This window comes from Sitophilus oryzae, unplaced genomic scaffold, assembly GCF_002938485.1.
Source record: "Sitophilus oryzae breed Bouriz unplaced genomic scaffold, Soryzae_2.0 scaffold_1640_pilon_pilon, whole genome shotgun sequence".
NCBI classification, from domain to species: domain Eukaryota; kingdom Metazoa; phylum Arthropoda; class Insecta; order Coleoptera; family Curculionidae; genus Sitophilus; species Sitophilus oryzae.
Window position 1 is genome coordinate 1,565,120 of NW_022146326.1, and position 24,924 is coordinate 1,590,043.

At 33.4% G+C, this 24,924-nt stretch overlaps 1 protein-coding gene across 1 annotated transcript in view; it reads left to right on the forward strand.

Moving 5' to 3' along the window:
- The window catches only part of LOC115880659 (collagen alpha-5(IV) chain), a 233,206-nt gene that overhangs the window by 179,785 nt on the left and 28,497 nt on the right, over positions 1-24,924 (forward strand). The window contains exons 2-9 of the mRNA XM_030897939.1: positions 11,125-11,322; positions 12,317-12,361; positions 12,426-12,507; positions 15,986-16,188; positions 18,704-18,952; positions 20,571-20,733; positions 21,404-21,649; positions 23,338-23,712. Of these exons, the coding sequence (XP_030753799.1) occupies positions 11,125-11,322; positions 12,317-12,361; positions 12,426-12,507; positions 15,986-16,188; positions 18,704-18,952; positions 20,571-20,733; positions 21,404-21,649; positions 23,338-23,712 (1,561 nt within the window). The remainder of the gene's footprint in view (positions 1-11,124; positions 11,323-12,316; positions 12,362-12,425; positions 12,508-15,985; positions 16,189-18,703; positions 18,953-20,570; positions 20,734-21,403; positions 21,650-23,337; positions 23,713-24,924) is intronic.

The following is a 24,924-nucleotide window of genomic DNA, read 5'->3' on the forward strand; positions in this document are numbered from 1 at the left end:
GTGTTACTAACACTGTCATAATTCAATTAAATTGTATTTAAAAATCAACGAAAAACATTGCAACAAATTTACGAGACATTTAGTGAGAAAACCACAATATTAAACTAAATAAATTTCTAAAAATATATCGTGACAAACAACGAAACATATGTAATTGAAGCGGTTTTGATCCCGATACATCATATTAATATTCTAGTCGTTTGATGTTTTATGAATGTTAAATTAAAAACCATCTGAGAAAATTTAAATATTTAGTAGCTATTTGTTAAACGGTCCAAAAATAGCCAGTGCATAGTGCATTAAGATTATTGAAAGAAATTAGATTAGAATTAATTAGTGATGCAATTTGGAGTTAAAGTAAATTTTTATTAAAAAAATTATCAAAGTTATTTTTTATTTAGTATACACGAAATATAAGAGAAACTACCGTATGATCGAAAAAAAAAACTGGCGTCAAAGAAGGCTGGAGAATTATAATCAATGATAATTTTGGTGAGGTCAATATCTAGACGTCATTTACTGTCTGAAGATTGATATAAAAGTTGTCAAAAATTAACAATAATTACAGAAAGATTAAAAAAGGATAAAACGTTTCCCTCGACGTTTCCCTATATACACAAATCTCTTTCCAAAAAAAATATGTTTTCTCGAATTTTAAACTACACCATTTAAAAATAATTTTTCCCAATCTATACTAATATATAAAATCCTTAAGTGACTGACATACTGATTAATCACGATCCTGCTCAAACCACTCAACGTAAGAAGCTCAATTTTGGCATACAGGTTGATTCTAGGGTGTAGAGGTTCGATAAGAGGGGATTTTCGAAATTCCAGTTCTAAGAGGGTGAAACCACCCCTCAAATATTACAATATTTTTTATTTAAAAAACGGTCAAGTTTCCGAAAAAACGCTTAAACACGTATATTTTATTTTGTTTTTTTACATATTTTAAGATTTTTAAAACATGTATACAGGGTGTATCGAATCTGGTCATTGATTAATCACGATTCTGCTTAAAGCGCTTGACGTAAAAAGATGATTTTTGGAAAACAGATTGACTTTAGGGTGTAGAGGTTCGATAAGAAGGGATTTTTCGAAATTCGAATTCTAAGGGGGTGAAACTATCCCTCAAATATTAAAATATTTTTTATTTAAAGGCTGCTGAGTTTTTCCGAAAAACTCTTAAACACGTATATTTTATTTTGTTGCTTTACATATTTTAAGATTTTATATAAATTTATACAGGGTGTTTCATAAAATATGACCATTGAGTAATCACGATTCTGCTTAAACTGCTTGACGTTTAAAGTTGATTTTTGGTAAACGGATTGACTGTGGGGTGTAGAGGTTCGATAAGGAGGGGTTTCTTGAATCTCAAAATCCAAGAGGGTGAAAACGCCCCTCAAATATTACAATATTTGTTATTTAAAAAAGGGTTAGTCTTTCGGGAAAACGCTTGGACAAGGATAATTTATTTGGTTTTTTACATATTTTGAAATTTTTTAAAAAATCATACAGGGTGTTCCAAAAAGTTGGGTAATTTCTTAACCACGATTCTGCTTAAACTGCTTGACGTAAAAAGCTTATTTTTGGTAAACGGCAAACGGATTTTTCGAAAGACAAATTCCAACGAGATGAAACTACCCCTCAAATATTACCAAGTTATATAATAATATCGCCATATGGTTTTTTCTCATGCTGACATAAATGTGAGAAAAGTTTATCCAGTTTGTATGTTAATGGAAATTCTTTTGCTTGCTTTGCTTTATCATCACCATTACAAATGATTAATTCGACGCGAACGAAGTCGCTGGTACACGCTAGTATAAAAATAAATTACCACCTTCTTAAGTCCAACTGACAGTATGCGTCATTAAAAAATAAAGAAGAGAACCGCCAAAACTATCATCGATTGTCATTCCTCCATACATTAAAAAGCAACATATTATAAAGCAGTATTGCAAAAATCCACTGTCCCAATGTCAAATTCATACTTTAGATTGCCTTGAACCAAAATGCATGCTCCGGCACTGAGTAAGTTGAGTTTGACTTTTTTAATAATTCAGTCTATTTCCGAAATTTTTGTTAGTGTTTACTGGACTTAGTGTATTAAAGTGAAAGAAACTGTCGTCTTTTCTGACTGTTTTCACAAGATTGAGAGGCAGATATTAAGTAGACATTTAAAGACAGTAGGTGCCTGTAATCTATAAAAGTACTTCTAGTACTTTGAATAAAAAGATAAAGGAAAGAGCATATCAAAAACCTTAGGTCGGGTACGAAGGGGACCTAATATGACCAACTTAAATTCGGCTTTATCAGTGCCATTGAACTTTATTCAAAACGTGTAAAAATGTAGGGTAGGCTCAATAATTTCCTGTTTTAGTTTACGTCAATAAATATTAGTAGTTATTAAAATATATAATTCTAATAGAAATAGATAAGTATATAATAATTTACTATGGGAAGTTCTACTACTTTCCATAGTTCTACTACTATGGAAAGTTCAATAAATCAAATACAATAAATATAACACTATTAAAAGCGGTTCAGCAACTTTGCTGCTATAATTGTTACGGAAGAACTAAAATAGGCCCAACTCTATCTGAATTATTTTCAATATCAAAAGGTCTAAAACAGGGTTGTTGTCTGTCTCCAACTTTATTTAAAATTTACCTATAAGAAGCTCTTAAATACTGGCGCAAGAAGTGTTCTCAGATGGAATACCTATTAATGACAACCTTTCTCTGTATACTCTGCATTTCGCCGATGACCAGATAGTAATGGCCCAAGACAAAGAGGACCTAGAATATATGACCAGAAAACTGATAGAAGAATACGAGAAATAGGGACTGGAGCTAAACAAGAAGAAGACAAGATACATGTGTGTTGGTGGCGAGTTGGAAGACCTCTTATTAAATAGCAATGTAAAAATTGAAGCTTGCGAAGAATATATGTATTTAGGGGTAAAAATCGCAAGCAAAAGGAGATGCGAAAATAAAATCGAAGAACGGATTGGTAAAGGCAGAAAGGTGATAGGAACACTAAACTCGGTGCTTTGGTCTAGGGACATCTCCGATCACAGAAAAAAACTTATCTATAACGCAATTCTGAAAAGCGTAATGTTAATGGCTCTGAAGTATGGAGTATGGCAGTTAAGCGAAAAACATAAAAAGCAGTTGCTGTCGACCGAAATGTACTTCTGGCGAAGATCAGCCCGAATCCCCCGTTTAGACAGAATTAGGAACGAGAGAATACGTGAAAAAATGAAGGTTGAGGGTAACATTGTACAAGATATACAAGAAAAACAACTGCAGTGGTACGGCCATGTACAGGGTGGGTCAAATTCGACGCTTTTAAATGGAAACAACCTTTTCTATAGGAGATAGAAGAAAACTAATATCGGTGTCTGGAGCTCAATTTTCATCAGAAACATGATGGTGAAAACCGCACATCAATATCTGTTACCGTTTCGGAGATACGGGGTGTTTTTCAAAAATGTGCATTTTTAACAAATCGCTGTAACTTTTTTGCTATGGAAAATTTTGTATTTCTATGAAAACATTTCCAAAGCAACTTTTTACGTAGAATTTAATGGTTTAAGTATAATTTTTTTAAAATTAATAATTTAAGAGTTATCAACAGAAAAATTGATTTTTTATTTGGGACACCGTCCATATTTTTAATTAACTGAAAAGAATTTAAAATTACCTTTACAAAAATATAGCACACTTGATATTTTGTTATAATCCCCTTCGAAATACAGAATTTTTAAAAGTTCGCCACTTTTAACTAGTAGACCCCTTATTGATGATAATATGCCCTTAAAGGATCTCGAAAACATATTTTTCCAGCAAGACGAAGCACCGCCTCTGAACGCTGAAGTTATGAGCAAATTTTTGCAGCCAATTTCAAGAATAATTGAATAGCTAACCAAGATTCCAGCCGTTGGGCGTCGAGGCCGCCTGATTTAGTGCCCATGATATAATCCTATGGATATATTTGCGGAAGAATAAAGGTTCCTTATTCTTCCGTATAATCTCGACAAGAATTAGAAATACTTAGCAGTTATGAGTTATGAGTTAATGAATTCCGCGAGAAATGTTTAAAAACTGCCCCGTCCTTCCGTAACAGAAGACTGTCGATATGTCGAACACCTAGTAGCAAAATCTCATGTCTTGGTTTACTATTTATTATATATTTATAGATATAGTTTAAATGTGTTGGTTAAATATATTTTAAATTGTTATAAAATTCTGCATCTCTCATAGCAAATATTATTTTCGCTTTAATTGATGCTCACAGTTAGAATTTTTTTGCATTACAGCCGCCCGGTGCCGTTCAAAGCTGACTTATTAAAGCGGGCGAATTTTTATATACTCTATATCTCGAAGAGGAATCGAGCAAAATACCAAGTGTGTTATATTTTCGGAAAGGTAATTTTAAATTCTTTTCAATATATTAAAAATATACAGGGTGTCCCATATAAAAAATCAAATTTTCTGTTGATAATTCTTAAATTATTAATTTAAAAAAAATTATACTTAAACCATTAAATTCTACGTAAAAGCTGCCTTGGAAATGTTTTCATAAAAATACAAAATTTTCCATAGCAAAAAAGTTACAGCGATTTGTTAAAAATGCATATTTTTGAAAAACACCCCGTAACTTATATAATTAGTTATGTAATTCTAAGTTGATTTCATAAATGATCGGTTTACTACACGTATGTATATTGTATAGTCACTTACTAGTGAAAAGTTATTTCATGATTTTCTTCGATTTTTGACCGACCGACGATTATCAGTACGCTGTGCATCCAACTATTTTAGTCTTTTTCGATAAATCGCAATAGCGTAACTGTTAATTTAAGTTCTCGCACAATTTCCTTCTAGATTTACTACCTCTAAACAAAACCAATTGTAGAATAAATAATAAATATCATAAAATAAACTCAGTAAAGACCTATGGTAAAAACACACAAATCCAGAAAATTTCAAATCAAATTCAAATGTTTCAATGGAAACGTCAAACAGAACTGTCAAAGATAGGGACCTATGTATGATCTTGATTCCATTCACCATGCATGAATACGCATGGATAGTATTATAGTCATTCCTTAATCTTTAAAGCTCTAGAACCACTTGCCCATAGTATTATAGTCCTGCCTTAATCTTTAAAGCTCTAGAACCACTTGACCACTAGATATAAATTCTTAGGATTCTACATAACCGAGGAAAAGCCGTTAAAGTTAAAAAAAAAAATCTATTATAAGTTGGATCTGAGATTCCTTTTGAAATTCTATCTCTTAATTTTCACGGCACTTAACCTAGAACTGTTTTTATTTTAACACATAATGCGTACGGGTAATTTTACGAAAATAGTTTATTGTGTATTTGTATTAAATTCGGAACGAAAACTTTACTGTTCTCTAAAAATAACGATTGCAAACGGAATTTTTATAGCCGCTGCTCGCTGGGCATAAACTAGTTAAAAACTTACGATTTCCTTTATGTATTTTTGCTGATATTACTACTACAACAAGATCGATAATGATTTCGAAACAGCAGACTTAACCTCATTCTGCATTTCGACCGTTTCCCGGATTTCCTTACGAATATTAATAAATATTGATCAATTTAAGAGTTTTTCTATTATTTTTAGGAGTAGGCATTACATTGTACGAAAATGGGTCATGGCATCTACATAGAATAAGAAGCTATACAGATGTAGCTTGTTTATAAAATGTTTCCGAAGTTTTGATTCTAAACGTATCCAACAATCCTCAAACAAATACTTTTCAGCAAATATATTCTTTATTAAAACTAAAACAGTTTCGGACTTCAGAAGTATCACTGACCGTTATCAGCTGAACTAAACTGAATCCTAAAACTACTGATGAGCTTAGATACTAGAGCCGAGGATTCACCCGTGAATTTCTTGTGGTGTTTGGACCACACAACCACACATGATTTAGAATTTAGAATGAGTGGGAAGGGGGTTAATCACTGCGACCTTACAGATCTATTGTGTCCCACTTTCTTGAGTTATAACTCATCATACAGTCCCAGAGCTTTGACAAAAGCCAGTATCTGGGACGGTTTTACAGAGGGTAGTTCTCCATCTCCAATATCAGGCGTACCAAAGTTCATGGCACGAATGGTTGTCGTCTTGGCGCACTCAGTGATGAGGTGTTCTGGTGTTTTCCCATTTTCCCCACAGAATCTGCATTCTCCGTTTCTTCTTAGTATCAATCTACTGAGGTGTTCATTGAGGAGACAGTGTCCTGTTAAAAACCCCGTGACAATCCGAAGATTGTTCTTAAATCCAGGAAGATCTTTTATTTTGCTTGGTCGTAAGCCCTCAGAAACTTCTTCGAGTGTCTTAGACCGTTGCAAGATTCCCATTCCAGGTTGCGGATGAAGTCTTCCAAATTCTTCAGTTTCGCTTTTAATTGGTTAGCACTTGGGAAGCAGAACTGTTCTGCTTCAGTTAGTGGAGTGTTCGCTCCATTTCTAGCTAGGTCGTTTGCTTTTTCATTGCCTTCTATCCCTTGGTGAGCGAGCTCCCAGAATAGAACTTTATTTTGTGTAATTCGTTCGACTTCTTTAGTCATTCTTTGACCAACTTCGAATTGATGGTTACTGAGTTGATCGCTTTTAAAGCTGCTTGAGTATTAGATAAGATGGCTATTTCCTGTTTTCGATAGTCCCTATCTAAGATAAATTGTACACATCTTCCGACAGCGTAGATTTCTGCCCGAAGCATGTTGGGGTAGATACCCATTGGTTCGGAGTATTTAGTTTTCGGCCCAAATAGTCATATCCCTGTCCCTGCTTTGGTTTTGGAAGCATCATAACCTTTATGTTAGACAATCCTGAAATTCAGATCAGACTTCATTACAGCAGCCAACAGAAAATTTGGTGTGAGACATTCAATTTTAAAATAAAGACATTCGAAACAGTCAAATTCCTATTAAAAAAATCCTAAAACAGAGAAACATGAAAGAAAACAAACAAAAAGGTAGAAACCAAAGCTATCACAATCAAAACACGCTTGTCGGAACAGTTGCGTAACTTCTAGGGTATACGTATGTCATAATTGTCATATTGTCGTCGTAGAGTCCAAGATTGTAAAGTCAAAGACTCATCTCTCGAAAAGAATAAATAGCAAAACCTCCGCAACTTAATATATATTTTCTTAAGTTTCATATATTACTTTACCATTACTCCACTAGCTAATTTGGCTATTATAATGAGTCCAATCAAAGTCCAATCAATTTTTATATTAGACAATATTAGGTTAAGGTGATTACTTTGTTTTTTTATTTCATATGTCTTATAGAGTTTTTAAAATAGTTGTAAGAAAGAGTTTTTAATAAATACTTCTGCACACCAAACATGTTAAATCTAGAGTTTTAGACATGTTTTAAACAGTTTTAAAGAAATAACTAAGATGAGTTTAAAACAAGTATCTCATGGTGTGAAAATATCCCTAAAGGGGCGGCCATCACGGTTTTTCTGCCGAGGAGCAAGAGGAAAGACACCACCTACCTGCTGAGCCTTATCCAGGGTCAGAACTTCAATGTAAGGACATCGAGTTGGCGAGTCATTAACTCGAGGGAAGAGGGTCATGGTTAGGTCCTCATAATAGGAATTGACATCAAATCCAAGGAGGCAATAGAGAAAGAGGGACATATCCTCTATTATAGATACGGAACAACTCCGGCGGTATCAGGTCTAAGGAGAGACCAAGTTAAAGAGGTGGAGAAAATGGAGACAGATCCTCCAGCCTCCACCTCACGGGTTCCTCAGCCGGAGGCAAGCTCCTCGACTGTGAAGGGCGACAAGGAGGGCCAAACTCCAACCGTGGAAGGGTGTGTACCCTCGGAGGAAGAACTGCTGTCAGAGGAGGATGGAAAATACCCTGTCTCCTCTATAACAGGGGTATGATGGGTTATAGACTGTGTGATGACTCAAGGAAGGGGGCACAATAGATCTTTAAGGTCGCAGTGATTAACCCCCCCTCTTACTCATTCTACATTCTACATCTACTGGTGTTTTAAACCCCTTTAAAACACTTGTTTTTAAACAAAATGTTTAAAACAAAATAACTCTGATAATAACACCAAAATAAGATCATACAGAAAGTAAGAGTAAATTAAATAATGCTTATTTAACATAAAAACGCTTTCAAGTCCAAGCTGCAAGTGCGAGAGAGCATACATATGAGAATGCAGACAAACATTACGTGTCTGAAAAGCCGTTGACCAAATATGGTAAGGAGGTCAGAGTATTCGAATCGCTAAATTTATTATCTCGATTAAGAAAAACGTAATGCAACTTGATCATAAAACATCTTTAGCCGGCCTAATAAATCCAATCGAATCTGAGAGTTAATAAAATTTCATATTACCAAAAAAGTATAGGGACAGGTACAAGGACAGTTAATTTTTTAATTTCTTTAATAAATAATAAATGAACAAGTGGTACGGCAGAATAAGATGATTTTCTATTGAACAGAGGAGCATTTCGGTCTTAAAATTACGGTCATAAGCAATAAGCAATAAGCAATAAAACAACCCCGGGGTTTCCAAAGAGTAGATAAATAAAATCTGGGTATATACCTGTACATACATTTAGATGAACACACTAATTTTATAAAATGAGTTCCCGACGACCGTATTGTAAATACCCGGTATAATACCAGGAATATACCTGTATATATCGGGAATATATCTACAAGCATGATTGATCACATACATACGCTAAGAGAAACTATCAGCCGAACAAAAGAATACGACCTTCCACTTAGAGACTTTGAGATGGCTTTCGACAGGATATCTCCTAAGCCAGTAATAGAAGCCCTAGCGAATCAAGGTATTGACAGGCCTTACATAGAAACTCTCGCCAATATATACAAAGAAACCAAAGCAAGAGTATGATATATAAAACAGCCCCGGGGTTTCCAACTGACGGGGAGACGCAATATCCCCAAAGCTGTTTACCGCAACAGTAGAAGAAATCTTCCGTCAACTAGACTGGACCAACAAAGAATAATATGGAGACCAATAAAGAATAATATAAAGTAGATGGAGAATATCTTAACCATCTAAGATTCGCTGATGGCATGGTCCTAATAGCCAATAGTCCTGAAGAACTACAAACACAAATTAAGGATCTAAATACAGCCAGCAGTAAAGTAGGTCTCAAAAAGAATTTAACAATAACTAAAACAATGTACAACGAACTAGTAGACAGAAACAACATTCTAATAAATAACACAAAAGTGGAAATAGTAGAAAAATACATATATTTGGGACAATGAATGCACAGCTCGGGATCTCTGCTACCAGAAATCAACAGAAGAATTGCATCAAACCTTCAACTTTAGCTTTGAGCCTCGAAACCAGAGACTTTAGTACCCGCGGGTGGGGACCTGCTAAACTAACCAAAACTCTTCAGTTTTGAACGAAATAAATGTGTCATTTTATAATGTACTAGCGTGTACCAACGACTTCGTTCGCGTCGAATTAATCATTTGTAATGATGATGATAAAGCAAGGCAAGAATTGCCATTAACATACAAACTTGATAAAATTTTCTCACATTTATGTCAGCATGAGAAAAAACAATATGGCGATATTATTATATAACTTGGTAATATTTGAGGTCGTCTCGTTGGTATTTGACTTTCTAAAAATCCGTTTGCCAAAAATAAGCTTTTTACGTCAAGCAGTTTAAGCAGAATCGTGGTTAAAAAATTATCGAACTTTTTGGAACACCCTGTATGATTTTTTAAAAAATTTCAAAATGTGTAAAAAAAAACAAATAAATTATGCTTGTTCAAGCGTTTTCCCGAAAGACTAACCGTTTTTTAAATAACAAATATTGTAATATTTGAGGGGTGAAAACGCAAATCAACTTTAAACGTCAAGCAGTTTAAGCAGAATCGTGATTACTCAATGATCATATTTTATGAAACACCCTGTATAAATTTATAAAAAATCTTAAAATATGTAAAACAACAAAATAAAATATACGTGTTTAAGAGTTTTTCTGAAAAACTCACCGGTTTTTAAATAAAAAAATATTTTAATATTTGAGGGATAGTCACCCCCTTAGAATTCGAGTTTCGAAAAATCCCTTCTTATAGAACCTCTAAACCCTAAAGTCAATCTGTTTTCCAAAAATCAGCTTTTTACGTCAAGCGCTTTAAGCAGGATCGTGATTAATCAATGATCAGATTCTTCGAAACACCCTGTATACATTTTTAAAAAATCTTAACATATATAAAAAAACAAAATAAAATATACGTGTTTAAGCGTTTTTTCGGAAACTTGACTGTCTTTTAAATAAAAAATATTGTAATATTTGAGGGGTGGTTTCACCCTCTTGGAACTGGAATTTCAGAAAATACCTCCTTATCGAATCTCTACACCCTAGAATCAACCTGTATGCTAAAATTGAGCTTCTTACGTTGAGTGGTTTGAGCAGGATCGTGATTAATCAGTATGTCAGTCACTTAAGGATTTTATATATTAGTATATAATAGATTAAACTATATACCTTGGCATGAGGGCAGTTTTCTTCTTCTTATTATTATTTTTTTTTATTAAAGTTCAAAACACCATAGCTGGCTTACTTGGATTTTTTGGAATAGTGATCAAGGTTTTCTCTGCCGTGCTCTTTTACTTGTGAATTCCAGGCAGAGTACGGCACTTCTTTCATTTCATTTAATAAAATAAGTAGGGCTATTTACAAATTTAGCATTTGATTTAAATTCAAATTTTCCTAAAAATGCTTTTGACGAGAGCCTCCGAGGTAAATCACATTAAAAAATATTTTTAACACAATAACTAGGTTCCTTTATTTCATTTAAACTGTTTGCTATACCGTTGGCTAAATCTTACCTCTTCAAACTTTGTTCAACTACTCTAGCTTATTATACTACAACTTATATTAACTACTAGTTAAAATTAAGAAAAAATATAATCTAATAATGTTTACAATGACGTTACTTATAAGCAATGTAACACTACACATTTTTAATATAGATTAAAGAAATAAATGCACACACTATCAGTTATCCCAATGCTAATATAACTATATTTTTCTGTTCCAGGGTAAATGTTCAGGTTGCGCTTTCCCCGTTAAGTGCAATTGTACTGGCATCAAAGGCAGAGCGGGAACACAGGGTTACTCTGGAGTGCCCGGGACACAAGGAGGGCCCGGTGATACAGGATACCCAGGCATAAGAGGACCGAAAGGAGAAAAAGGATCCGATGGAGGATATGGAGTGATTGGAGATAGAGGAGCTAGGGTGAGTAACAACAGTCGTACTTAAAAGTATATTCAAAAAGTTTTTCATCTTCTTGTAAGTATAGTAGGTTGAGAGTAGAGTTGACCATTAATAGTTAATGTTTCAGTCATTTCTTCTGAAAGTTTCTTTTTTCTTCTAATGTTTTGACCAATTTATTACACTTCTGTAGGTAAGTTGAAGTAGAAAGTCCCTCATAATATTTTTTATTAAATAAAATTTCTTTTGAAAGTTGGTCTTTCTAAAATTACTAACATTGCCTTTGTCTGTCTCAAACAATCAACTTCTCATGATTTTTGAAAAAAAAATTTGGTTTTATCAAATAAAATATTTAAATTATCAGAAAAACACATAATCGTGTTTCTGGGATCGAAATATACTACCTACTATTATACTAAAAATATTTGCACTTATTTAAGACTCACCCTGTACATGCAGTGCGTCGGGCATCTGTTATAATAAAAACTTAAAATTTTTATAATAATAATATTAGGTTGCATTTCAGGAAAAAATATTAACTTCTACAGGGCCATATTTTTTGTATTTTTAATATTTTTTTTTATACAGGGCTGAAATTTTTTTAATTCTTCGTTAATATCTCTTATCTCTTATAAAAAAAACATATTTAATAGTATCATAGGATTAAAAATTGTAAAAAAAAATTACGGATGCACTCACACTTTTTTGGACCACCCTGTAGAAGTTAAGATATTGCCCTGAAATACATCCTAATACATACTTCAGGTTTGCACTTAAACAAAATTCTTAAGTTTTTATTATAGTCACTATTGCTGGACCCTGTATATACAGGGTGAGTTCAATAAGTATAAATATTTATATTTCGATCCCCCCCAGAAACACGATTATGACTTTTTTCGCAAAAATAATTAAGAGTATTCGGAATTATTGTAAAACTAAAGTCGAAATAGGAAATAATCAAATGTTTAATAGGTTAGGTTTGGTTTAAATAATATAAATTTAAAATATTATATTTTAGGGCGATGCTGGTGAAAGGGGACCATTTGGATTACCTGGAAATTCTGTAAGTATTCCTAAATATTTCAGAATTTACTTTGGGTGATTAACAAATTATTTGACTGCTTTAGGGATCGCCTGGTGAATTGGGTCCACAAGGACCTTCAGGCTTAGATGGGTGCAATGGAACAGATGGTGTGCAAGGACCCGATGGTAAGTGTTTCAAGTACAAACTGTAAATTTGCATTAATACAGTTAGTTCAGTCATTGGGGATCAAAAAAGAGGCCTGCTTGAAAAAAAGTCTGGAAGTTTTGAAACTTTGCAGGTTTATAGGTTTTGGGGTCCCTAATTAAAATCCATAAAATGCACATTTCCAGACTTGTCGCCGGCCCCGCCATCTTGCCAAGATAGCGCCCAAAATCGGTATTTTGTGAACATCTCGGAAACTATGCATTTTTCGCGAAAATTTGAAGATAGCAAAATTAAAGAGAATAAAATTTACTATAAAAAAGGTTTTATGAAAATTTTCGCTAAAGTCAACCGTTTAGGCACAAAATTCCCTGGAAATTTTACAATTTTGCGTAAAATATGATATATTATGTATAGTCGATTTTCCGAAATCAAATGTCGATTAGGGTTCACTAAAACTAGTTTTAGTTTAGTTTCATCAATTTTGTCATGAAACAGTGGCGTATCATTAATTCGCTCATTAATTTATGAATAATTAATTGTCGTGCTGGACAGCATTCATTGCGAACTTACCACCAGGTTCAGCATTGGTCTGATTGTAGGTACCAAAGATGCCGAAGAATGGGGTTGGAAGAAAACAAAAACAAGCATTACTCCAGTCACAACGTTGAAAGATCCAGCTCCAAAATCCCTGTTGGCGTTTTTATCCTGTAAATGCAAAACCAACAACTATGGCAAAGCCTGCGGATGCAGAAAAGCAGTATTAAAATGTTCCATGATTTGTGCATACTGCAATGGGAAATCCTGTGACAACGTCACTGAAGTGTCACTCGACGAATCCGATGAAGAGGAGTTGGACTTGCCTGTAGATATCCCTCTGGCGGCTGAAGATGAAGAGTTGGACGTACTGAGAGACCACCCTGATGAGCGCAACACAGCAGACACGATCGACTCTGACATCAATGAGCCAGATCCGTCAGGCTTGTGTAGATAAGTTAAAGTTTTTAATTTATCTAGTGGAGTAGGCCTCCGGGGAGACCACGTTAAAATAAACGCGCCATATACTTGCCTCTTGTGTAGTGTGGAAACAAGTACACATTTTCAATAATTAAAATTAATTATTTATAAATTAATGAGCGAATTAATGATACGCCACTGTTTTATGACAAAATTAAAGAAACTAAACTAAAACTAGTTTTAGTGAACCCTAATCGACATTTGATTTCGGAAAATCGACTATACATAATACATCATATTTTACGCAAAATTGTAAAATTTCCAGGGAATTTTGTGCCTAAACGGTTGAGTTTAGCGAAAATTTTCGTGTAACCTTTTTTATAGGAAATTTTATTCTCTTTAATTTTGCTCTCCTCAAATTTTCGCGAAAAACGCATAATTTTTGAGATATTCACAAAATACCGATTTTGGGCGCCATCTTGGCAAGATGGCGGCGCCAGCGGCAAGTCTGGAAATGTGCATTTTATGGATTTTAGTTAGGGACCCCAAAACCTATAAACCTGCAAAGTTGCAAAACTTCCGGACTTTTTTCCAAGCAAAAATCCCCAATGACTGAACTAAGTGGAAAGTCTCTTTTATTTTCTGTTAATTTGACTTGAAGCCATAATAAGTCCATCTAGGAAAATATTTTAATGTCATAATCTACAATCTACACATATACATATGATTATTTTACTACATTTTTCTACAGAAGTATATTTCTGTAGAAATATTTAACGAAGCTATAGCTCCGTTAAAATCTAAAACCTTAAAACTAATCAGTAAGTCTATATTTCTTGCTATACATAGGGTGAAACAAAACTAGATACAGTGACTTCCTTCGCTATTTCAAACGGTACAACCTTATTATACAAGGTCTTAAACAAATGCAAATATTCAGGTGTGGTAGATCTCAATAAAAGAGACATATCTTCCCTTTACCATTTTTCAAATAAGTCTTAATAACAGAGTTATTCAAGTTTAAGAAAATTTATAAAAACATTTTCCTATTAAATTTTGAAAACCATTGGATTCCAAACCACAAATCCAAAATCACTGAGTTATTAAAACTTGGAAATTTAAAAAAAAATATCTTTTAAAAAAGTTGAGGACCACCGGAATCTTTCTGTATTTGCGTCCCTTTTAGTTCCGTAACCATGGTAATATCAGAGATTAAGAAATATTATCGTGGGGAAATTTGCGGTTTACAGACAGTTCTAAAAAGTTTTCTAAAATATAAAAAGAAAATGCACAATTTTCAATATTTTTTTTGTCGATATACAGGGTGGTCCGAACTGTACTCCAGAAAATTCGGCAGCATATTCTGCAGATAAAAATAAGTAAAAATGTTCGTATAAATATATGTCCTAAATTTTCAAAGATACAGGGTACAGGTTGAAATTTCATTTTTATTACGATTTTTTCCAAATAATTTGTGTAGTCAATATCAAGTAACGTCAATATGTTAGATGAAAATTGGTGTCTGGGAGTTTTTTGACATGAGAAATTTGATTTTGATGTCAATATGACTCCTACTTGTAGAGGGCGCCACCTACATATTTTTTAACTGGTTTGAAGGGTAATAACTTTTCGACTGTACCTGTATTAAACTACAGAATAAAATATACATTTACCACGTTATTTACGTAAAAAATGTTTCTTGGTAAAAATCCATACGAGTAATGGTTCTCGACATATTTGGAATCGAAATTATCAATACCTGTCGTCAATGACATAAATTAAACATGTTGACTAAATAGTTATTAGACTTATTAGACTTGAATCATAAATTTGTAATGTTTTTGTGCCAAAAGTTCAACAGAAACTGTTTTATCACAATTCTTCTCATCATTAATTTAAAAAAATAAAAAGTTATCAAATTTTTATCATTTCAGTCAAATAACTATCTGCTCGACATGTTTATTTTTTGTTAATAACAACATGTATTGACCAACCCCATTCTAAATATCTTGAGAACGGCTGCTTGTAGCGATTTTTACCAAGAGACATTTTTTACGTAAAAAATCACGGAAATGTATATTTTTTCACCGAGTAGTTTTATACAGGTACGGAAAAAAGTTATTACTGTTCAAAACAGTTAAAATATATATGTAGGTGACGCCCCCTACAAACAGGAGTCAAATTGACATCAATATCAAATTTCTCATGTCAAAACAATCCCAGACACCAATTTTCATCTAAATATTGACGTTACTTCAGAAATTGTTTGGAGAAAATCGAAATAAAATTGAAACTTCTACACCTTGTATCTTCGAAACTAAGCATTTTATGACATACATTTATACAGATTTATCTGCAGAATATGCTGCCAAAGTTTCAAAGTTTCCGGAATACAGTTCGGACTACCCTGTATATCTAAAATATGCTTTATTATTGCCCTCATATTTTACTTGGCTTGAATTATAAATACCTAATAAGAAACCTAACTGGATCATTTTTAGAAGACGTATGGTCAGCATCATTTAAAAAAATAATTGATTTTAGGTACCCATGGGTATCCGGGATCCAGAGGCTTGGTCGGTCCTCTAGGACCACCAGGTCCACGAGGTGAACCGGGCGAGGGTGGTATAAATTCGGTGGGAACAAAAGGTGATCGTGGCGAGGAAGGATTCGATGGTCAACAGGGTTCCGATGGATTGAGGGGTTATGCAGGACCTGCTGGACCCAGAGGAGAACCCGGTAATTCGGTAAGTAGTTTGTCACTGATAGTATGTTACGAAACAAAATACACTCAGATGCAAAAAGAGTGCAAGTAGGGAATGCAATCTTGCACCAACATCTCAATCCCGCAAACCCGCGGGATTAAAGCAGTCAATCCCGCGGATCCGCAAAATTGCGGGACTGTAAACAATAGTCATACATTTGGTCCTAAATGATTGTAATGCAATTAAATGATACAAAAGGCATTGTACATTTTGCATTGGCCCACAATACATTGATATAGCGTGTATCTTAAACTAGCTGTACAGAAATTTTAACCGAAGTATACAGGGTGTTCAAAAAATATATTTAATATTAAATAAACTTAAATTTTATTATAATTTACCTACTTATTTTATAAAATTATTCAGATTTTGAAGTTTTTTAAACTTGTGTTAGTTATCTGCTTTTAGATACACTCTATATCAATAATTTTTTGGCACATGCAGAATGTACAAAGCTTTTTGTACCATTTAGGGCCATAGGCATGACTAAAAATGCATATTTTTCGAAAAAAACGTCGTATTTTCTTTAAAACAAAAAAAAATAAAAACCGATCAAATTGTTTTTTCTAGTTTCAATACAGATTAGTCGTACCACAATGTACCGTTTGTGTCCAGGAAGGGTTCATATTTTCATAGATGTCGATTTTCGAAAGAAATCAGTACATGTATATTATTTCGTATATCTTTCATTTTATTGATTATATGGGAAGCACTGTTCATTAAAATGTTGTATCCTATGTTATAGAGCCTGTTTCTCTCTACAATTTTGTGTCTCAGAATGTACCGTTTGCATCCAGGAAGGGTTCATAGTTTCATAGATGTCGATTTTCGAAAGAAATTAGTACATGTATATTATTTCGTAAATTTTTCATTTTATTGATTTTATGGATAGCACTGTTCATTAAAATGTTGTATCCTATGTTAAAAGGCTTGTTTCTCTCTACAATTTCCTGTCTCACAATGTACCGTTTGTGTCCAGGAAGGGTTCATAGTTTCATAGATGTCGATTTTCGAAAGAAATCAGTACATGTATATTATTTCGTAAATTTTTCATTTTATTGATTATATGGGAAGCACTGTTCATTAAAATGTTGTATCCTATATGTTATATTTTTCATATTATTGATTATATGGTGTTCAGTAAAATGTTATATCCTATGTTATAGGGCCTGTTTCTCTCTACAATTTTCTGTCTCAAATGTACTGTTTGTGTCCAGGAAGGGTTCATAGTTTCATAGATGTCGATTTTCGAAAGAAATCAGTACATGTATATTATTTCGTAAATTTTTCATTTTATTGATTTTATGGAAAGGCCTGTTCATGAAAATGTTGTATCCTATGTTATAGGGCCTATTTCTCTCTACAATTTTCTGTCTCACAATATACCGTTTGTGTCCAGGAAGGGTTCATAGTTTCATAGATGTCGATTTTCGAAAGAAATCAGTACATGTATATTATTTCGTAAATTTTTCATTTTATTGATTTTATGGATAGCACTGTTGATTAAAATGTTGAATCCTATGTTAAAGGGCTTGTTTCTCTCTACAATTTCCTGTCTCACAATGTACCGTTTGTGTCCAGGAAGGGTTTCATAGATGTCGATTTTCGAAAGAAATCAGTACATGTATATTATTTCCTATATTTTTCATTTTATTGATTTTATGAGAAGGACTGTTTATGAAAATGTTGTATCCTATGTTATAGGGCCTGTTTCTCTCTACAATTTTCTGTCTCACAATGTACCGTTTGTGTCCAGGAAGGGTTCATAGTTTCATAGATGTCGATTTTCGAAAGAAATCAGTACATGTATATTATTTCCTATATTTTTCATATTATTGATTATATGGGAAGCACTTTTCAGTAAAATGTTATATCCTATGTTATAGGGTCTGTTTCTCTCTACAATTTTCTGTCTCAAATGTACTGTTTGTGTCCAGGAAGGGTTCATAGTTTCATAGATGTCGATTTTCGAAAGAAATCAATTAATGTATATTATTTCGTATATTTTTCATTTTATTGATTTTATGGAAAGCACCGAAGGTTCGATTGACAACAAAAATAATTTAATTTTAAATATTCATTCGATTGCAAGGTCTGCTAGTAAACATTTTTAAGCTTAAAGTATCACAACACTATTTATTTACACTAAAAACTCGTAATACAAGACTAAAGTGTCAAAACGAATGTCAGTGTCAGGAAATAAATAAATAAATGTGACAACTTGACATTTTTTACAGCAGAGCTACCACTTGAATCCCCAGCGGGAAATTTAAATTCCAGTTAGTCGGCCTGGCGCCGAATATTTCCATGGTTGCCAACAATGAATTTTTAAAATCGCGCCTTTGATTACGTAACTAAAGGTTTAATTGATATCAAATATACTTACAAACTTAATGGTGTAGCACCATCCTCAAAGTATGTATGATCTATAAACGTAACACCAAATACAAATTTCTCGAAATTACCCATTACAAATCCGTCAATTTGACTATTTTAGGGATTGACTGGAGAACAAGGCGTTTTGGGACCACCAGGTGATAACGGTGATTCCAGATGGGGCGACAAAGGACAGCAAGGCGATGAAGGAGAGCAAGGAAAGAAAGGACCTAGGGGAGAGGCTAGGTCGGGGTTTTTCGAAAACCATCCGGATTTGATGCTGATGAGGGGACTGCCGGGAGAAAAGGGACAGGAAGGTGAAGAAGGACCACGTGGTTATCCAGGGGGTCGAGGTGATAAAGGACGACAGGTAATTATTGCTTGAAACGTTGCAAAAATCTATCATAATGCATCAAAACAACATCAAACAAACGCAAACAAAGCAAGAAGTCTCAAGTCTTAAAATAAATAATCAAATGCTTTATTTAAATAATATTCCGAATGTCGAAAACTGACGTATATGATTTTTTAAAGTCAGCTCCAAAACTAAGCTTTTTAGAAAATATATTTATACGAACTTTATTACTTATTTTTATCTGCAGAATACGCTGCCAAAATTTCCGGAATACAGTTCGGACCACCTTGTATAACAATCATACCGTGCTGGCAACTGTTACTTTTGGGTTGATATTTACATAATATGTGGAAGTAAATCGCATAGGAATCTTATTAAGTTGGAGTAAGAGAAATGCGACGGTGTACTGTTGCGGCTTTGCCGGTACGCCTTTCTCTATCAAGTAAAGTAAAATCAAGATCGCAAATCGCTTATTTTTAAAAGATTTGTTTCGAAAAGATAACTTGATAAAATCATTAGATATGTTTCTGAGCATCTGAAGTGGAATTATAAAGACATCATTAGAGTGTCCATTTTTTTTAAGGAGAAAACATCAGTAATCGCGATAATTTAAAAACTCAACTTTTTAACACATAACACGCCATAACCTAAGAACTTAAGAACCACTTCAGATGTTGAAACTTTTTTCTCTATTTTGAAGATCGGATCTTTTACGATATGTTTATTTAAACAAAAAATTCGATAAGGTTGTTCTTTTCCATTTAAAAATTTTAAAGAACCCATCCATTTACTTTTAGTGCATAGCAATTTTCAGCAATCGTGTAGCTTTTTATTTATAAAGATTTTCACATACTGTCTGTGAGGAAAATATAGCAGAAATATTAAGAAAGTTTTTGAAAAAACTACAACCAATTATTTCAAATGATTTCGAGATATCAGTTTTTGAATTCAGAGTTCTAATAGCGCGACTACTGTCTAACCCAACTCAATTTCACTTATTTTTTCCAAAAATGCAAGTGTTTCTAACTTGCACTTAAAAATTTTCAAGCTATAGGGCAAATTACAACGACTCGTTAATAAATAAACAATTAAAATATTACGAGACGTAATGAAATCGTGAAGCTGAACGCATGATGTACACCCTCTCCCTAGAACTTTCTACTCTGTAAAGTACTGACTGACCTGACTGACTGGGTCGACCGGTCAGCGACAATAATCTGCTATCCCCTTCCACGTCTCTTAGCAATGTGCACAGTTTCTCCGTTTATTTCATACGTTTAGCAACGTGTTTACTGTTCTCTCTTTGTTCAGTACATTATAAACGCATTGTACTTTTCTTACAAACGGAAATATCGACCCAAGACTAACCTTTGCCAACCGTTAGTATAAGGTATATGTAATCTTCGTTAATAAACTGTTAGGTAAGTGGCAATATAGCATTTTTCTCCTCACATCTGGTTTGTATATCTTGGGTCCTTTTGTTTTGTACAACAATGTTTGTCTATTTATATTATTTGTCTGAAAATACCCTTTTTTCAGTGGACGTATTTTATTTAAAATCCTATAAATAAATATCTTAAAGATACTACTATTATTGCACTGGCACGTAAGTTTAATATTGACATATTTTTAGGGAATTCCTGGTAGGAAAGGTTCGGCAGGATACAAAGGCGAACGAGGTGACGACGGACCTTTTGGAAAACAAGGCAGACCGGGACCCTCAGGTCCTCCAGGAGAAAAGGGCGATAAAGGAGCTCCAGGATACGAAGGAAGACTTGGAGAAGATGGATTCAAAGGTAGCAATTTAGTTACTTATTATATTATAGAACTAGCTGAACTAGCTCACTTCCTACTATCTAATGCTGAAGTGAGAGTTTTTTGAAATAGAAAAAGATTTAAGTCATTAAAATGATTTAAGTTTTTTTATAAAAGACGTCCCGTAATCCTGCGGTCAAAACATAACAGCTGGTTTTTATATATAAAAACCAATTGTTATGTTTTAACAGCAGGATTACGGGATGTCATAAGTCATAAAAACTACTTAAATAACTTTATATAGATTTAACGAATATAATATGACCCCATTAAAATTTATAATATATATTCGTTATTATTTTATAATAAATAATAACGAATATCAGTCCGGAAAGTTAGTTTCTCATACAAGTACGGAGTACACTTACAAATTTCAAATCACGAAAAACACAGTGACTGAAGAGTACGTCTGTTTTCCATATGTAGCTATGACATTTATATCTTTTGACTGCCGTAGATGATGTCTAAACATGAGTTCTGGATTTTCTGAATTTTTCTTTTATTTGCATTTTAATTTTATTAAATTTCAAATTTTAAAAAATTTTATTTATAAAACTTTTATTTATAAAATTTTTATAAATAAAAATTTATAAAATTTTTATAAATAAAAGATTTTTTTATTTTATTTCTTCATTATTTTTCTTTTATTAGGAGAGCAAGGAGAAGATGGAAACCCCGGTAGCCCTGGCGTACAAGGAAAAGAGGGCCCGGTGGGCATATACGATCCGCTCTTAGGCGAACCGGGAAAACTGGGCGTGGAAGGAAGGCAGGGTCCCGCGGGGTACCTTGGACCTCCGGGTGTATCCGGTATCCCAGGATTCCCGGGAGTATCCGGACCTATCGGTATACCGGGACCCCCAGGACCGCCAGGCCGACCAGGTTTTCCTGGAATAAAAGGTGAGTTGAGTAGTAAGTAGAGAAATAAACTTTACTGAAAAATATTATTGATTATTTAAATTTATACAGGGGTACCAAAAATTGCTGATCTATTTATTTTATATAAAAACTACATTATTTAAAATGCAACACCCTGTATTTTTTTAAAATAAATCGAAGGAGATTCAAATGCTCTTTCAAAGTATATTAGGGTTTTTTATACCTATCTAGCTCAGATTTTGAATAAAAAGCGATTTTTCAATAAAATGGCAATCAAGATGGTTGGTGTCGCCATGGCAATTTTTAGTGACAGTTAGTAAATTTTTTCAAAATCGACATTTGTTTATGGACATTATTATTTAGATTTATAACAGTTTACTGAAATTTACCTACAATAATTTAATAAGTCAGTATTCATTATTTTCTCAAGAAAAATAAAGCAATATCTGCTGGCATGGCGGAACGAATGTATATGTTACTAGTGATTTTATTTTGTGAGGAAAATTGTTTTTTAAAACTGAAGGGTTTATGCTCAAAGATATTCAAATAGCAATCTTCCTAATAAGCATTTCTTTGAAAAACTACTTGTCCTATTTTGCAGAGCTGGTAGTGTGGTTTATAAAAATCCTATTAGGCAGAAACAAACCTGTCGTTAGAAGTGAAGAAAATTAATTTGCCGTAATTGGCTATTTTATAGAAAATCCATATATGTCTACAAGTCATCGTAAAATAAATCAAAATCTACTTCTTCGTTTTCTTTGATAGAATAATAAATACATATTTCATAAATAATATATATTAAATTATTGTAGGTAAATTAAATAAAAGTAAACTGGTATAAATTTAAATAAAGTTCGTAAACTAATTTCGATTTTCAAAATAGCTACTAACTGTCACTAGAAACTTTTCATGACGACACTAGCCATCTTGGTTGCCATTTTTATGAAAAATTGCTCTTTATTCAAAATCTCAGTTGGATAGATATAAGAAGCACTAATATAGTTAGAAAGAACATCTGCTTCGATTTGTATTAAAAAATACAGGGTGCTGTATTTGAAATAACGAAGTTTTTATGTAAAATAAATATTTAAAATAGACTAGCAATGTTTGATACCCCTGTATACTTTAAACGAAACAATCAAAATTTTCAGCAAAGTTTATTTTTTTGGCTTAAAAGTCAGCAGAAGAATTCATTTTGAAAAGCAATGTACAGGGTGTTGATAATCTTTTTTAGTATAGCATGCATATTTAAATATGTATCTTTAAATATCTGAAAACCCAAAGTTTGTAAACATATTTAACCCTTATAATACCTAAATGTTTTATTTTGTGTCCAAGGAGAAGAAAAAATATAACTTTGTTGTGGATCTTAGTTCTGACATACCCTGTACATTTCAAAATAATTTTAAATTATGCACATTGCCTTCCCACATATATCCATAAAATATTTTGTTTCTGCATCTTTCCGTTTTCATATAATAAGGGTATAATCAATCGAGGCGAATGAGTTATGTCACCCTGTACAGGGTGTCCCATTTTCGTGTGTTTTACAGGGTTTCTCGTTTATTAGTTCAGATACAAAAATGCGGTTTTCACATAATTTTTTTTTATGAAACTAAAGATGCTTCATACAGATGTGTGTGTGTGATTGGAATAAATCATTAAACAATTTTCCTAGAACTTTCATTAATTCCATCTAAACTTTCCAGGTATTTCTATCAAAGGAGAAAGCGGCGACGACGGTCTACCAGGCCAACCGGGAAAATCCGGCCTTCCGGGCTTCCAAGGTCCCATAGGCTCCCTGGGAGAGAAAGGCTACGCCGGCGAAACAGTGATCGGACCTCAAGGCAGTCCGGGCTTCCCCGGAATCGGCGGTTTGGACGGTACGCCGGGAGAGCGCGGCGATCCAGGCGACAGGGGACCCAAGGGATTCCCTGGTATAGGGCAACCCATCAAGGGACCTAGAGGTCAGACCGGGCCTCCAGGGTTGCCCGGTTTCCCTGGAGACGATGGCGTGCCGGGGTCGCACGGACTCTCGGGCTTTAAGGGAGCGAAGGGAGAAGATTGTGGATATTGCTCACCAGGTTAGGGTATTGCTTACAAAATTTCATATACACTTTTCCAAAAAATTAATACAACCCTTTGAAATACTAAGATATTTTGATGCTATTTTAAGACAGACCCGGTAAAATTTGCAATAGAAAAATTCCTACAATCTGTTTAATTTCTACATAGTTTACTATTTCTTGTTCATTCCTTTTAACAGCAATGGTGCTTTGCAATTTGCAAATAAGTGGTCGCGACCTAGCCTTTGGGATTTTTGGTCAAGGCTGCTATATAGATACTATATATATATAAACAAGAGTACTAGATACTCCTTTTAATTATAAAATAATATTATATAATTAATATACAACCTTTGCTATACCGGGTGTTGCATCGTCGGACGGGACATAGGAAATCCCATGTAAATTTTAATGGGGTCAATTATTGGCTTCCCTAATTATTTTAGAGAATAATTCTATTTAGGTTTATTGAAGAGCACTAAAACCCACATTCAAAAGAATAACTTTAGATATTTTTGATTAGCTCGTTTACGAGTTTTCGCCGATTTTTTTTAAATATTTCTCCTTTCTTATGGCCCTGTATTTACTTATGAGCACCAGTCAAGGTAAAAGATAACTGTCAAATGAAGTTGTCATTTCAGAAATTTACCTATTTAGTGCTTTATTATTATTGAAAACTCATTCCTACATCGGAAATCTTAAAGATGTATTTATAAATACAAATTAATATGAATTAAAGTAAAATACAGTAATCAATTACAAGGTCAATTATAGTATTATTACAATATTCAATAACTTATTAATTTAGGTACTATTAAATTGTTAGAACTTTAGGATTTAAGAAGATTTTCAAATATTCCTCCATCGATTGCTAGACAATAACCCAGGCGATCATAAAATTATCTTCTTACATTCGCTAGTTGGCAAACTGAAATTCTATTGCATTCGGCAGAAATAGCATTTTTTAACTCGTCTAGATTTGGGTATTTTTTATCCTTGTATATCCTGTTTTTTAAATGGCCCCAGAGAAAGAAATCATTTGGCGAAATATCAGGAGACCTTGCTGGGCAATTTACTGTATGATTTAGGCCAATAACGTTTCCGTTACCTTGCTTCACATCTGCAGTTATTTATTAGGGTACCTTTGGTCTCAAATCTCTGGATATTTCTTGCGATTGTAGATTTTCCAGGGATCGGTCTATTCAGTAGTAATACAAATAAAAAAATAGA